Source organism: Haliaeetus albicilla, chromosome 8, assembly GCF_947461875.1.
Source record: "Haliaeetus albicilla chromosome 8, bHalAlb1.1, whole genome shotgun sequence".
In the NCBI taxonomy this organism is placed as follows: Eukaryota; Metazoa; Chordata; class Aves; order Accipitriformes; family Accipitridae; genus Haliaeetus; species Haliaeetus albicilla.
In genome coordinates, this window is record NC_091490.1 from 36,302,758 (window position 1) to 36,318,337 (window position 15,580).

General features: G+C 44.1%; 1 protein-coding gene across 4 annotated transcripts; it reads right to left on the reverse strand.

Annotated features, from left to right (window-relative positions):
• Positions 1 to 6,265: 6,265 nt before the first annotated feature.
• On the reverse strand, positions 6,266 to 14,744 carry SELE (selectin E). 4 transcript variants are annotated; one of them, XM_009913049.2, is made up of 14 exons: positions 14,558 to 14,744; positions 14,197 to 14,274; positions 13,370 to 13,756; positions 11,990 to 12,097; positions 11,678 to 11,863; positions 10,845 to 11,030; positions 10,553 to 10,738; positions 9,801 to 9,986; positions 9,509 to 9,694; positions 9,041 to 9,226; positions 7,950 to 8,057; positions 7,462 to 7,483; positions 7,269 to 7,338; positions 6,266 to 6,913 (listed from the first exon to the last, which is right to left on the reverse strand). In XM_009913049.2, the coding sequence occupies exons 2-13, from the start codon at positions 14,231 to 14,233 to the stop codon at positions 7,284 to 7,286; spliced, it is 1,833 nt and encodes a 610-aa protein (XP_009911351.1). In that variant the 5' UTR covers positions 14,234 to 14,274; positions 14,558 to 14,744; the 3' UTR covers positions 6,266 to 6,913; positions 7,269 to 7,283. The 4 variants fall into 4 exon arrangements, with proteins under 4 accessions (XP_009911351.1, XP_069645904.1, XP_009911349.1 ...); XM_069789803.1 differs by having other exon boundaries at positions 7,269 to 7,341; positions 14,197 to 14,300; positions 14,560 to 14,743; XM_009913047.2 differs by having other exon boundaries at positions 7,269 to 7,341; positions 14,558 to 14,742.
• Positions 14,745 to 15,580: the final 836 nt, after the last annotated feature.

The window sequence follows — 15,580 nt, forward strand, 5'->3', positions numbered from 1 at the left end:
AGCTTTGCTCATTGCAAAGGCCAGGGGAGCCCATGTTCCCCAAACTCCTCCAAGACAGATGGTTCATCCTTGCACAGGGCATTTCTCTGAGGCAGAATCACTTTCTGGAGCTACACTTCGGTGCGGACATGAAAGCAGAGACTACCTGTCTGCTGTTTGCAACCACTGCCATTTCCACCGCTCATGCAGGAACATGAATAAAGTGCTTTTAAAGTCCACGGAGTCTTCATCACCAATTTCTGTCACCAAAAGGCTGACCCGCAAGACTTGCTCCCGCTTAGTAGACAGGGAAGGATGTTGCAAAGGGTCATTCACCATTTAATGGGCTGAGAACCAAAATCTGCCATGTGTGTGTGCAGGGAAACAGGAAGGAAAAGTGACAAAAGCATTGACTGACCCATTGTGTGTGTGCACGTGGGCGCGCGTGTGTGTGCGCGTGTTATTAGCTTCGTCTGGCAGCATTTGAAACACTTTTGCCAGCACCTAAAGGAACCGCTTCTGAATTTAATGCAGCCAAACTGAATGAATTGCAGTCTGGAGACAAGGGTGATCTGTATCTGACTTCTTTTCAGTGCTTACATGACTTCAGTAAGTCTTGATTGTAAGTAATTACAGTTACTTTACAAGAAGCTTTTCCTGTCTAGTATGTTTTCAAAATCCAGATTTTAAACTCAATCCTAGGAAAGGCATGGATTTTCTAATGAGTGGTCTCCTCCCAGCACATCAGCTAGGATTTTATACCAGAAGTGAAACCCTCTACTCAGGCAGGGCAAATTAAACAGGGCACTGAATATTCCTAAAGAAAGTGCTAATAGAGGGAGAAGAAAATGAACCAGATTGATCTGTACTGACCTCAGCAGTAATATCCAGCTGCCCCATTTCAAAAGAGCAGAGTGACAAATGCATTCAGGTGAATAGCTGGCCTTTCTTTAGTGCAGATAAACCACCACCCTGAGCAAACGCTGCATGTCTGAGTAGTGCGTGCAAAATTCACTGTGGCTTTACCAATTGCCCACACAATGCAAACTGCCACTCTTCCCTCCGAGGGCACATGGCGAGGGTCTCTCACCTCTACCCCAAGCCCTGTACCCACCAAAAAAAACAGGAAGAAGAGTGCAAGTGGCAGGCGAGAAGGGCCGTGCAAAACAGAGATGGAGCTGTTCTTCCCTCCAGGAAAGGAGGAAGAGCAGTGGAGAACGTGGGCTGTCTCCCTGCTCCTGCCTGCATGACTCCATGATGACTACTTCATCACTGCCAAGTGCTTCAGCCAAATCCTCTGCCTTTAGTTGCAAGAGGTTACTGACACTGGTGAGTTTTTCTTCACAAGTGCCTTTGACAGTAGAAGAACCTCCGATACATCTGGTTGTTTGCAGGGGTTGTGTTGGTCAAAAGTGATTTGCTGTGAAGCAACAAAGATCTCTGTTCTCTGACAATGACCCAGCAGTTCCTAACTCATCTGCAGAGCTTTCCTCTGCTGCCTTTGAAGGCCATGCAGATCAGACTCCAGCCTGGGAACAGCCCCGTGACACAGACAGCATATCCTGCTCTCCACCCAGGGACCAACCTGGGGCTCCTGGTACCAACTGAGGCAAGGGAGGAGGAGGAAATAGTGAGGACTGGAGAAGGCCCTTTCTGTCTTAGGATGGGGCTTTCTAGGACAGCTCCCACTGTCTTTCCGCTCAAACTGTATCATTTCCCCATGGGATATCTTGGTTGTTCATGTGAAGCCAGCATTTCACCATGTCTGATTTTTATGTTATCTGGATTGTTTGTGCTGACACAAGATAAGGTGAAGCAGGAACGTCGCTGTTTCTTGCAGCGTGGGCTGCACTATATTTTCCTCTTGGTTTAGGCCAGGCTAGGCTTGATTTCCCAAGATCCCAAAGTGAATACATCCTGTCTGATTGCAGCCCCTCCTTTCCCAGAAATCATCCTGTGGAATAAGCCCTGAACAAAGTGTTTCCTGCCTCCCCTTTAACTCTTTTTCTTCCACCCAAGCGCTCTATGACCCAAGGCTTGCTCCAGAAGGCATGGATTCAATGTGATTCACTCTTCCTGCCCACTCAGAGGCTGTCAAAAGCCCAAAATGACAGCACTGGAGTGCCAGAAGCAAGCAAGTAAGTCACGTGCAATTTCACACCTGCCATCACTGCTTTCATGGCAGCTGGCGAGGCGAGAAGTTGATGAAGGTCCCACTTGGCCCAGGCTGAAAGTCAAAGCAACTGTTGGGCTTTTCAGGGAATGTCCTTCCCTGAAGTAGGAATGCAGGTAGAAAACCTGCTGGCAGCTGCCTGGGGGCATCTGCTGCCTCGCTGAGGAGGCATTTGTGCTTTTTGCACACTGTCCTGTTCTTCGCAGCAGCTCTCCTGAGCTGGAAAAAGCATTGGCCATCATCAGCTGTGGAAACACTTTCTGGGCTGTGGATTTCTTTCTCACCACTGGAGCCACAGCTGAACTATGTTGGCCAAGTCAGCTTCCCTTCTAGGTGAGATTTAGTAGTGCCAGGTGAGTAGCAATAACCATCCAGCACGTTTTGACTCCGCTGGTCAAATCTAACCTGCAATTTTGCTTGTTTCTCCCTAAACATGTGCATGAGAGAGGCTGTAAACCCGGCTAGGGAGCTCCATAGTACAACTGTGCAAATGCTATGACAGGCTGGGCTCTGATGCCTGCTTTTCTGCCCTCCACCAAGCTTCCACTGCCCACTACCAACAGGAGGATGGCCTGCCCGTCCATGGGCAAGCCCATGCTGTATTTCTCCTTTGATGTGAGTTATGGCTCCTAGGGAGCAGCGATGTTGTGGATCTTTATGTCCGTGACCAAGAGCTCACCATAGCAACTTGCTCCCTTAGGTCTATGGGCTGAAGATCCCTCACCAAATACCCACCACCAGCCGCATATTAGCAGCGTGCTCAAGCCAAGAGGAGGGAGCCAGCCCCCTGCAAGAACCAGTGGAATCCAAACAGGACTAAGACTCAGGACAGAAACCAGACTCACAGAAGTTTAAGTATTTTGCATTGCACAGACATTGTATGTTGCAGTCTGGCCTCCTGGCCCTAATATCCTCTGACAGCTCCCAGAGCAGGAGCTGAGCAGGTTAGTGATTTGATCACAACACCAACTCCTGTGGGAGCTGCTGCTTTAAAGTCCGTGCTGCCAGTCCTCAGCAAAGCACGCAAGGACCTGCAAAGATGTGCAGTCTCCAGAGCCTGTAGCAGTGACTCATCTTCGTGAATGAAGAACTGCTGGCCAAATGCTGGGTCCAGTTCAACCCCTGAAAACTGGAGCTGTGGAAGGCAACTTCAGCCAGGGCCTGGTAAATGACTTCCTGATTGATGGCGAATTGCTTATGAAAACAGAAGGCACAAACCCAATCTGGGCAGGTCTTATACTGTCCATATCATCAAGGGCCACCGAAACACCCACCCCAAATCAAACACTGTCTGTTTGAGACTTTAAGTGAAATTTTGTTTCTAAGTCCCCTTCTGTCAGACTACAGATGTAAAAAGCTAAAGCCACCCAGGCAGCTCGGTTCATCAGGAATGTGTTAAGTTATGCCACAAAAACCATCCCCTTGCCAAGCAGCAAACACGCAGAGCTGTGAAAGGACATGCGTGCCTCCCAGTTAATGTCACCTTCACAGCTTCCATAGGTCACGGCACAAGCAGGTATCTGCTCCGAAATAAGATGCCAGGCAAAACACGGACCCCATTCTGAACAATGCCACAGGCCCAGGGAGAGCTGAGGAATTTAAGGGAAATGGAACAACAGAAAATAAGGAAAGCCCCTCCAGAAAAGACCCTGAGGCCCTTCGGTGGTCACACAGCACTGCACCATAGAGAGGAGTGATATAAGGGAGTTACTAAATGACTGCCTGCCAGCAAGCATTCCCATGGCCATTCTTGCCAGCATGGGAACTATACACATAGCAAACAACAGAAGAGCTGTGTTCACAGGCACCGTGACAGAGACACATCTACTGCAAATAAACCAACTTCCTGAAGATCCTAAAGACCTGGACACACCATGCCATCCTAACTGGTAATTCATATCCTGAAGCAGGAAAAAACAGTGCCAGGAGAGGACCAAGTATCAAGCAACCTGGACAAGCACAGGCTAGGGTTTTGCCTGTGCCCTGGACTAACATTAATTATGAGGGTAGACATAACCTGTAAGTCACTGCAAGGAAGGAGATCCCCTTCAGGGAGTCTTTGTCTGGCCTAGGGGATATATGGAGAGATAGAGGACTAATCCCACCCAAATGTGGTCTCGCTCCTGCTGCCTCTAGAAGTCACAAGGGATGAAGGCTTGGGAGAAAGAGAAGGGATAATTTTATAGTCTCTTTTCTGGAAATAAAGCCCCTGTAAGATCCCAGGGAAAGCTGCTAGAAGCACCATCTCTGGTCAGGAAAGGAGAAGCTGGGCTGCCCTGACTGCATCAGGGTAGGAACCATGCTGGCCTGAGCGACTCTCTCCAGAGGATGCTACGGGGCCATGCATATAGAGGACAACAACAAGGACAGGCTGGGGGACCCATGTGGTGGTTTAGCTCTCAAAACAGCTCCTGCAGGGATTCAGAGCAGGGCGTTTCAGGCTAATCTCTACGTCCCCTCAGGGAACCTAAAGGATTACTGCTCTACATCTGCTCACATGGTTGGGCCCCACCTTGTCAAGGCGGGGGAAGCGCTGACAGCCGCTCTCAGTTCTTTAATCGGTTTGGGATAAACAGCAATGGGCCCTGTCCACTGTGGCACAGCACCTCTTAATTGACTCCCTTGCTCACAGGCCTGATGGCTTCTCTTGAGCTTTGCCTAGGGCAGGAATGCATCTCATGGTTTATAATCAAGGCCTGGCTCCTGGCAGCAGCTACAGAGAGCCACAGCACAGCTTCCTTGGCTATGTCAGGGGTTGGGAAAGGGTGGCCACAGGAGTGTCTGGCCATCACTGCAATCTAGCCAGCACAAGCCCATGGGAGAGTCTTTGGTTCCAGCCCAAGCCAGGGTGGGAGCAAAGGTCCATAAACAGCAGTCATCACTAGTCCCCAGAGCTGTGCTTTCACCTATTAGTCCATGGTCTCCCACGCTCAGCTAACTTCCCAGCAGAAACGGCTGCAAAAGACCTGCATGGGCTGAGGGGTTTGTGGTGTTAACTATGCACCAAAATCACCTGCTTGCTTCTCTTTCTGCTCTCCTCGCCCTCCTGAGCATACCTCTCGCAAAGCTCACTGCTGGTCCAGGCACCTGCATTACAAGGACACGTCGCTGAGCCTTCCTACTTCCTTTCAGAACTGGGAATGCTGGTTTGGGGTCCAGCTTTGGCTGTGCTAGTTCCCAGGCAGTCAGTGCCATCTGCTGGCTTCTCTTTCCTTGACTGCTATGAAAACGGACAGCTAAATAAGGGACAGCCTTGCTATTTAGCCAGTCTTCCCCCAGCCCCTCAAGTTCTCCTGATGAAGCTGTATCTAAGAGCTGACCTAAATCATTTAGATGATGTACATTTCCAAAAAGGGAGCATTACATTAAAACATTTTATTAAATACCATTACAAATAGGACAATACGTATCAGATTCTATGTCAGAGATTTTTAATTTATGATTATAACTTAAACATAACTTAAGTAAGACTTTCTCATTTGAAATCCTTTAACAGCATAATAAATCATACTTGCAATATATATACACAAATCTCAGGCTTCCATTTTATTTGTAAATCATATGCAGGCATGAAATCCTTACAAACACCTCTGAATTATTTTAAAATTACCTGGGCCCAGATCAATGGCCACAGACCTACTCAGGAACAAGTATTTTACAATACATTTACAGTTAATAGCACAGAAATATCCACAGTAAAAAATGCACAATTAAATATTTATGTATACACCTGTATTACAGTGCATAATCCCACAGGGATAAGATCATTTCAGATCTAGTTGCTGCATTCAGAAACCAGAGTACCTAGTATATGCACTATGATTCCCTAGTGCTATTACAAAAAAAAAAAAAGAAAAACAAAGAAAAAAAGAGAAAAACAAAGAAAAAAGAGAAAAACAAAGAAAAAAGAGAAAAACAAAGAAAAAAGAGAAAAACAAAGAAAAAAGAGAAAAACAAAGAAAAAAGAGAAAAACAAAGAAAAAAGAGAAAAACAAAGAAAAAAGAGAAAAACAAAGAAAAAAGAGAAAAACAAAGAAAAAAGAGAAAAACAAAGAAAAAAGAGAAAAACAAAGAAAAAAGAGAAAAACAAAGAAAAAAGAGAAAAACAAAGAAAAAAGAGAAAAACAAAGAAAAAAGAGAAAAAAACAGGAAAAAAAAAAAGGAAGTGTTTAAAGTCCCTAAGCTTTCTGAGACATGCAGCAGAAACCCAAATAATGGCCCATATCATTACAGGCATATTTATGGACTAGGACATCCTCTTAAAATAAACTGACTTCGACAACAAACCAGATCAATGGTTTCAAAGCTATTCAATGAATATTTTTTTCATCCCAATTACTCTGTTTCTACAAGTATAACCCATATGACTCCAGAGAAGACATCTCCAGCAGTGTAGTAAGTGATGTGAAATAATGCATGTCTTCACCTCACCTAGGTACCTTTGAGTAGACCAGAGGAGAAACCAGCCTCCTCTTTAGGCAGCAGCTTACTATTTGCTCACCATCTGGACAAGAGATGGCAAGCTCCCAGTTTTGATAACTACATGACTGAATGTAGACAGTATTTTGCCAGAAGGCCAGAGTTTTACTCTGTGCTTGTCTTCAGTGGAAATACCAGACAGCTTGGATTCAAAATTTCTGAACAATACACAAGGTCAATCATCTTGTCAGCAAGCGGTAAAAACATCTGGACAGCTGCTGATTTGCATGCAGTTTCATTCTCCAGAAATCTCTGAGACGTAAGTAAAGAAGGCTTCAGTTCCTGCAGAGAGAACGAAATTCCTCTATAAATTGGAAAGTTGGCATAGATTTGTATTTGCTCTCATTTCAGAGGAACTTTGTATGCAGCAGGTAGCAAAAATGCACAAAAGTGTTCCTAATACTATATGCAGCTGGACAGAATGCTAAGCACAATCATCCTTAAGAAGCTGAATAACCATTTCTAAAGCAATAAATCCATGAGTCTTGTTAAGAACTTTCATGCAATGCCAAGATGCCTATTAGGTACCCCAAAGCACATATTGCTATTTCAGCAATTGTATAGCAATTAACAGCTCTGATTGCTTGTGTGATTAAAAGGAAGACAATTTGTGAGTGCAGCTATCTCATGTGCTTACCTGAATCACCCAGAGTTAGACATTCTGGCCAGCACTTTGGAAACTACCTTCAGTGGTTAGGCTTTGGCAGCTACTATAAAAAAAAAACAGAAATGAAAAATACTTTCATGACAACTGGTTTATATCAAAAGGATTTTAGCAAAGTGATTGCAGTGTTTTTCATGGTTTTTTTTTTTTTTGAGATGGAACTTACCTGGAAGGAGTAAATTTCTTTGCTGCAAGAAGAATAAGAAAAGATATTAGCATTTCAAGATGAAGGCCCCATCATGCAAAATTTTTCTTCTACTAAAACCCCTCTCATTTCTGAATATCTGATAAAAAGCCATTATCTAGCAATAAATCTCACAGGCAGTTATTACTATGTTGTCATTAGCCCCATCTCAAATACCCATTCACTTTCTCTGGTAGTAATTACCAATAAATAAAATGTTGCTTTTTTCTTCTAATTCTTGTTTTCTAAATATTAATTTTTTTACTATTTTTTGTTTTAAAATGTTCATCCAAAAGCCAAACATGGCATGTATGCAGGCTTCTTGAAAATAACTTTGAAATTTCTTTAAGTATGGGAATTTTCATTTTTTCAAAAAGCGAGGTATTGGGGTTTGGAGGGGTGTTTTTTCCCTCCACTGAAAATTTTTCAGGAAGGTAAATAAAACCAGTGGACCCACTCCAATTGCTCACCTTTTCTTCGGAAACGTCTTGCAAGCCAAAGGAGGAATGATGCCGTGGACAACAGAGAGGCACTTGTGGCTGCTATGCCCACAGAGACATGGCTGACTTGTTCAGAAGCTGAGAGGATGAAAAAATTTCAGTGAGATCAAGAGTCACGTGTGGTCTTTGAAGCCCTCTCTATTTCTTCCTTTATCTTGTGCTTTTCAAGAGGAACCAGAATTGCAGCTTGTAACCCTTAAGTTTTCTCTTGCTGAGACAGGACACATTCTGTACACAAGGTAAAAAGCTGCATACTAAAAATTATCCCACCCATTGACAAAGCAACAGCAAGACAACAAGCTAGCTATACCAGGGTCTGTCTAACTTCCAGCCTCACATGACATTTTATGCTCATCTTTTATTTTTCATGTTTCAGTTCATATTTTAATTCTCACTGTCTTCCTCTTTGAGCAATCCTGTTGAGACCAATTAAATTATTCAAGGTTCTAAGTTCTGCTCAAGCAAATAAAGTGGAGTTGAGCTTTTAGAACCTCAAGCAAAAGCATTTCAGGCAGGGCAAGGATGTTCCTACTAAGGACAGTGACAGAGCTCTTAATGCCTTGAATGGGAAGGCAAGACTGAGACTTCTGACCTGTAAAATTACAGCCTTTGACAGAAAAGCTCTGTGAGGTCTTTTGGCCAAGGAGTTCACCCAAGAAACTATCACACCAAATTAACAAATCTATAAACTTTTCCTCTGAGAAACAGACTTATGGATGCAGATTTCACCACAAGGTTCTGTTTCTCCAGAAAAGCTTTTTTTCTTTATTCATATGGAAAAAGCTCAACATGAGAAATATTTTAATTAAAACCCAAACAAAACAACCCGAGATCAGCTTTTGGTTTTGGATAAGAAATGAACATTTTTCACCAAGACCTTTTAGGAATTTTCCCCTCTTCTATTTTCAAAAAAAATACTGAGAGATTTTGTTGGGCTTTTTAATTCATGGACTTCACTAGAAGTTCTGTCTCACTGTTGGTGTTACATCTTCCACCCTTCCATACCTCATTTGACTAGAAACCCAGGGCCACCTCTCTGTGGCTAGTCACAGGTAAAATACCTTCACATGTGGGCAGACTGGCACTCCAGTTTCCTGAATGATTGCACTCAAGAACATGAGAACCATTGAGCCTCCATCCTTCTAGACAGCTGAAGTGGCAGGCTGTGTTGTACGTGAAGTTCCCAGCACCATGTGAGCAATCCATAGAGCTTTTCTCAGGAGAGCTCAGTGGTTCACACTGTACAACTGAAATACAGAAAGAAATGGTTAAGAGTCATTAAGGACTTTCCTGTCTTTGGCCCTGTTTTTTGCACTAGTACATATACCCTGTTTTTTCAAATTCATTTGGCTTTGGGATGGGAGCAGTTCACAGAGCTGTGAGCAAGCATTTCTAAGGCAGGGCAAATCACAGCTGAAAACACAAGACAGCACAGAGTTTAGTTTGGAGCCAGGACCCTGTAGGAATATGGATTTCAGTGTGTTCTCCAGTGACAAGAAAACTGTATTTGCCAACCCAGTACATCCTACCTTTGCATTTTGGCACTGGCTCTGACCACTGTCCCTGTGCCGTGCACTCAATGCTGGATGGGCCATCCAGAACGTAGCCCTCGCTGCAGCGGAAATCACAACGCGAGCGATAGGTGAGATCTGCAGGAGCATGGTCACAGGTCACAAAGCCTTCTTCTGGCCAGGTTACAGCCTCACATCTCACAGCTGCAACACACAGATCATAACAGAAATCAGCACAGATGCCTCAGGAATTCAACACACCAATGCTGACAGCCCCAAGTGCTCAGGTGAGCAGGATAAGGAAAGGTACCTGCACAGGATGGCTGCTGCCTGTCCCAGGCCCCAGAAGACCCACACTGCAGTGTGGCTGGTCCTGTCAGGGCAAATCCTTCCTCACAGGTGAACTCACAGGTGGTACCCCAGGTGAGCTCCACAGAGGGATGGGAGCAGTTCACAGCACCATGAGCAGGCATTTCTAAGGCAGGACAGGTCACAGCTGAAATGCGTAAGAAACAGCACAGAGCTGAGCTTGGAGTAGGTCAAGATAAACACTCTTTTTTGAGCTGACAAGAGGAGTGCCCTGCTTGGAGCTGTCCCCTACAAAGCCATAGTACTTCCCTTCAGACCTAGCAGTGTCTCAGGAAACAGGGCTTTCAGCATGTTGCACAGTGCAGCCAGAACCCCTAAACATACACCTAAAGCATGCAAGCTATCATGAGACTGGCTGCAGGTTATACTCCACAAGTGCACTGCAAACAAACACTGGCTCCCATTTGGGATGTAGGGAATAAAGAGCTCCTGTCAGAACACTCCACTTCAAAAGCCTGTTATCATATGTGTTGGGGACACAGTTCCTGAGTATTGCTTGTCATCCTGCACTGCTGTTTCCTCTTTAGTACAACAGGCTAAATGATCTCCGTCTTGAGATCTGCTTATGAAAAGTGCTATAAACATGCTGGGGATGACTGTTACTCCTTGACTACAGTTGAATGAGGAAGTCTCTTGAGAGTATTCGAGCTACTCTAAGCTTTAATTGATGATTTCCAACCCAGTACATCCTACCTTTGCATTTTGGCACTGGCTCTGACCACTGTCCCTGTGCCGTGCACTCAATGCTGGATGGGCCATCCAGAACGTAGCCCTCGCTGCAGCGGAAATCACAACGCGAGCGATAGGTGAGATCTGCAGGAGCATGGTCACAGGTCACAAAGCCTTCTTCTGGCCAGGTTACAGCCTCACATCTCACAGCTGCAACACACAGATCATAACAGAAATCAGCACAGATGCCTCAGGAATTCAACACACCAATGCTGACAGCCCCAAGTGCTCAGGTGAGCAGGATAAGGAAAGGTACCTGCACAGGATGGCTGCTGCCTGTCCCAGGCCCCAGAAGACCCACACTGCAGTGTGGCTGGTCCTGTCAGGGCAAATCCTTCCTCACAGGTGAACTCACAGGTGGTACCCCAGGTGAGCTCCACAGAGGGATGGGAGCAGTTCACAGCACCATGAGCAGGCATTTCTAAGGCAGGACAGGTCACAGCTGAAATGCGTAAGAAACAGCACAGAGCTTAGCTTGCAATAAACCATAAAAAGTTTTTTTCTTTCCTGAAACTTAGCAACATATTGGCTAAATGGAAGCAGCTTTAAAAACAAGATCTACTATGCTGCCATTTCAGAAAGCAGATAGGAGTGGAAAGTCTCAAAATGGAAGACTGACTCTTAAAGCAAGGCTGCAAATTCATCTGCAGCTCATGACAGCAACTAGTTACAATCCAAAATTTTCCCATTTTGACTGCTGCTTGGTGATGTTTGATGCTTTTATTTGCTTCAAACAGTAGCTTATTCTAAGCTGAACACCTCAAAAATAATTCCTGCAGTCAGGACTAACTGGCCTGTTGTGAGCAGTCTCAAAGCTAGGTCATCTCCATTCCTTGTTCCCCACTAAGCGGTGGAAAAGTCTTTCCCTACAAGGAAATCTAGACCAGGGCCAGAACGTTCATCCTGCCTATTTAATCTCTTCAGGAGCAAAAAGACCTGTGTGCTGCAATAAAATAGCACCTTTACCACATAACTAATTACAAAGGAATGGGACAGAACTTCAATTTGTACCTACTAACAGAGCAGCACTCAATTTTACAGAGCTATGTATAATGTAGAAAGCTCACCTATCATGCTTGAGAAGCTCACCTTTGCATGCTGCAAGGGGGGTAGACCAGTCCCCAGAAGAGGTACAGTACACAGATTCCAATGCAGTCAGTTCATAGCCTTCCTCACACTGAACTGTGCAGGATGAGTTGTAGCTGAAGTTCTCCAATGGATGGTTACACTGGAGGCTCCCATGATCAGGTTTCTTTAGTGGATTACAACTCTCAACTTCAAAGAAACACAAGAACGTACACAGTCAGTCTCATTGGCTGAGCAGGTGAATCAACAAGCCAAACTGAACACCAGCTAGCATGAATATTGCCCTGGTTGAAAAGCAGGATGGAGTAATCTTACCAAACTCGCATTCAGGCCCATAGAATCCAGGGTTACAATGGCAAGTGTGATTGTTAATAGTCTCTATGCATTCTCCACGGCCACTGCAGAGAGATGGGTTGCAAGAAGCTGGGGGGGGGAAGAAAAAAATACAGCAAATTATAAAAGAATCATCAATTGCCACTAATGAAACCTGGCTACCACTTTGTTTATCTTTCTGGCACTAATCAAGCACTTTATATAGCAAAACAAACTGGAAATTCCATGACCACTTGTTCTCAGGTAGATAGTAGCAATATTTAAAATGCAAAAGGAACAATATACCGTAGGTGTGCTGGTTTTGGCTGGGATAGAGTTAATGGTCTTCACAGTAGCTAGTATGGGGCTATGTTTTGGATTTGAGCTGAAAACAGTGTCGATAACAGAGGGATGTTTTAGTTACTGCTGAGCAGTGCTTATACAGAGTCAAGGCCTTTTCTGCTTCTCACCCCACGCCACCAGCAAGTAGGCTGGGGGTGCACAAGAAGCTGGGAGGGGACACAGCTGGGACAGCTGACCCCAACTGACCAAAGGGATATTCCAGACTATATGATGTCATACTCAGTATATAAAGCTGGGGGAAGAAGGAACGGGGGATGCTTGGATTTATGGCGCTTGTCTTCCCAAGTAACCGTTACACGCAATGGAGCCCTGCTTTCCTGGAGATGGCTGAACACCTGCCTGCCGATGAGAAGTAGTGATGAATTCCTTGTTTTGCTTTGCTTGCATGTGCGGCTTTTCTTCACCTATTAAACTGTCTTTCAGCCCACGAGTTTTCTCACTTTTACCCTTCTGATTCCCTCCCCCCCAAGTGAGGGAGGTGAGTGAGCAGCTGCATGGTGCTTAATTGCCAGCTGGGGTTAAACCACAACAGTGGGGTAGGTAGAAATCCTCAACAGGTACATTCTTCATTAACTCACCACAGCTCTAATTTGGCTGATATTTCACTTGCATTTGTGTTTTGACCTAGCCTTAGCCATCTCTTACACAAAGTGTCTATCTAATCCAGTGGTCTATAGTCAGCAGGCAGACGCCTCCAAAAGGGCAATTCTTATCTAGCTGAGACACCCACTTGAGAGTGGAATGAAAGTCACCACCTGGAAGAGCCTGCTTCCCTCCACTGATTATAGAGAAGGTCTGGTGATTTGCGCATAAAAGATGTATAATATTTTGGGAGCTAAAAGCTAAGTGAGATCAATCCAGCTCTTGGAACAAGAACAACCTTAGCCCTGTAAGTAAGGATAAGCGTACAAGTGCTTACAGGGTCAGGTAGTTAATATGTAAGACTACGTTAACCAACTCATCCCACCCACCATCTCATCTCCACAGGGTCACACTAGAATGGCCGTTATCACACCATACCTGTGTAGCACAAGGCGACCTTCTTTTTTTCACACTGTTCATCATTCCATTTGCCGTCATCCTTCCCTCTTTTGATGTAGATTTCAACACAGTCTTCATTGTTCCCTTTGCCATTTGGCTCACCTGAAGCCCAGTTTTCTGCCTCTTCTGTTAGTTCTTTGTTAGTTCCAATCCAGGTCCATACCTCATTAATTTTTCTGATTCCAATCCAGTAGTAACCCGGATTGAAGGGTAAGAAGTTATTGAGATAGTTGATTTCGTCCTTATTCTGAATGGCAACCATGTTAGTATACCTCTTTTTGCACCACAGCTCTGCTTCCCTGTAGGTCATGTTTGTGTCTGAATAATGGTATGTCCAACAATTCACCCCCTGCAGTATTGTAAGTCCTAGAATGAAAAGATGTCAAAAAGTTGGTGTCTGACTTTTTCCCTCCTCTCTCTAGGAGAGGATATATAAAGCTCTATAAATATTGCAAACTTGCCAATATTTGAAACTGCTTAAAAAGTAGTGGCAATTATTTTATAAACAATCAACTGGCAAGCTTCAAAACAGGCATGTCAGCATCAATTGCAGGGACTTCAGCCTGTGAAACTACGTCTGATCACACAAGGCTTTGCAGACTTCATAGCAAACTACAGGAGCCAATTATGTATTTGACAGGCAAGCAGGGAAACATGCCATTCTAGCTAGAGGTTACTCTATGTGAACCTAGCCTCAACTTAATTAGGTCAGGTTCAAAAATTCTATTTAATTCTGAGCTCAAACAGAACAGTCACACTAATATTACCATTCAACTAGTTTTCTACACAGAGAAATACACACTTACCATAAGCAAGAAGAGATAGGAACCACAAGCAAATCATGTTTGACAGTTTTCTCTTCTCTTTATCTTTTAAGTGGATGGCTATGAGAGATCAAAGGAACACATTTGTAAAGAACAAATACTGACTTCTTACAATTCAATAAAAAATATTGTCTATGCAATCTTTTCTACATACTTTTAAACAATTATTCTGAAGATTTAAGATTCCCATTTTTAAGAAATTATTAATTTTGTAACAGTTCTTAATATCAAGATAGCATTTAAATGTAAACAGCTTTTAAAGAACACTGACACAGAATTCTATCTGTCCAGTTTTCCTTTAGCTGAGCAATTAAACAGAATAACACTCTCCATTTATACTCACAGGTTGTAGTTGTGGTGGCTGGGTGGCAAAAGTCCTCCGCGATATTTCTCAGTGACTGATTTCTGTTGCTAAGTTGCTGAATATGGACTTGAAGATTAAGTTCAGCTCCAAGTGTCTGGACTGTGTAATCCCCTGCCTTTACTACAGCCTTTTATTCTCTCAGCTGGCCTGTCCTCCACAAGACGGGAAATTTCTTGTGGAAAAAAATTTCTTGGAAAATCCCGGGATCTGACCCTCCCACACATTAAGCCTGACACTTTGCCTTGCCAGATAAACCCTCCCACAAAGGCACGCTGTGCTGACAAACTGCCAAGTGCTGCATTACATAGTTTTACTGACAGAAACACACAATTCCAGGATATGAGGAAGGACCAAGATGGTTAGCTTGAGTTAGTTGCATGAATAAGCAGATTCCAACTTTTTACCTAGCATAATGTTTTGCAGCAAGGTGCAGAAAGGCACCGACACTCAAAGCTGGATAACTAAGTTTGAGTAAAAGATGGAAACTGCAGCATTGGACAAGCCCTTCCTTGTGGATCACAGCATGCTGTGCAGAGTTCTCATTTGTGGTAAGGTTTGCCAGCCCAGAATGGCTAGTATTCTTCTAGAGTCTTGCTCACAATACAGATTCATCAGTCACTTGTAGCAGTCAAGCTTGGAATGCAGACTTAACTTTGAAGAGTCCCTTGGACCATGTGCTCCAATATCCCTGCCTCAATAGAGTTACAATTCTTGAACAGGTGCATATAATATTTCACGTGGACAAGACAATACACTAGTCTCATACTGAATTCATGCACATTTATCATGTATACACTAATTATACTACTGCATAGAGCAGTCACATGGTGTCCATGGTACAGAGACACATGCCTGAGTAATCATGGATACTTTGCTATAGTGGGTTGGTAAGCAGTCACAGGCTATTCAGAATGCAGCTGCATACATGAGAAGGCAGGAGGCATGAAGATCACTGATTCCTTGTACAATAGTCTTCTGGCTGCACCACTCCACTCTTCTCAT

Bases quoted from the DNA above. Each gene is read 5' to 3' on its own strand.
- SELE (XM_069789803.1), bottom strand. From the start codon at position 14,233: ATGATTTGCTTGTGGTTCCTATCTCTTCTTGCTTATG. The intron at 11,864-11,989 runs GTAAGATTACTC...GTTTCTTTGAAG, and splicing joins TGGGCCTGAATGCGAGTTTG to TTGAGAGTTGTAATCCACTA. The intron at 7,484-7,949 runs GTGAGCAATTGG...TTCTTCTTGCAG, and splicing joins AAGACGTTTCCGAAGAAAAG to CAAAGAAATTTACTCCTTCC.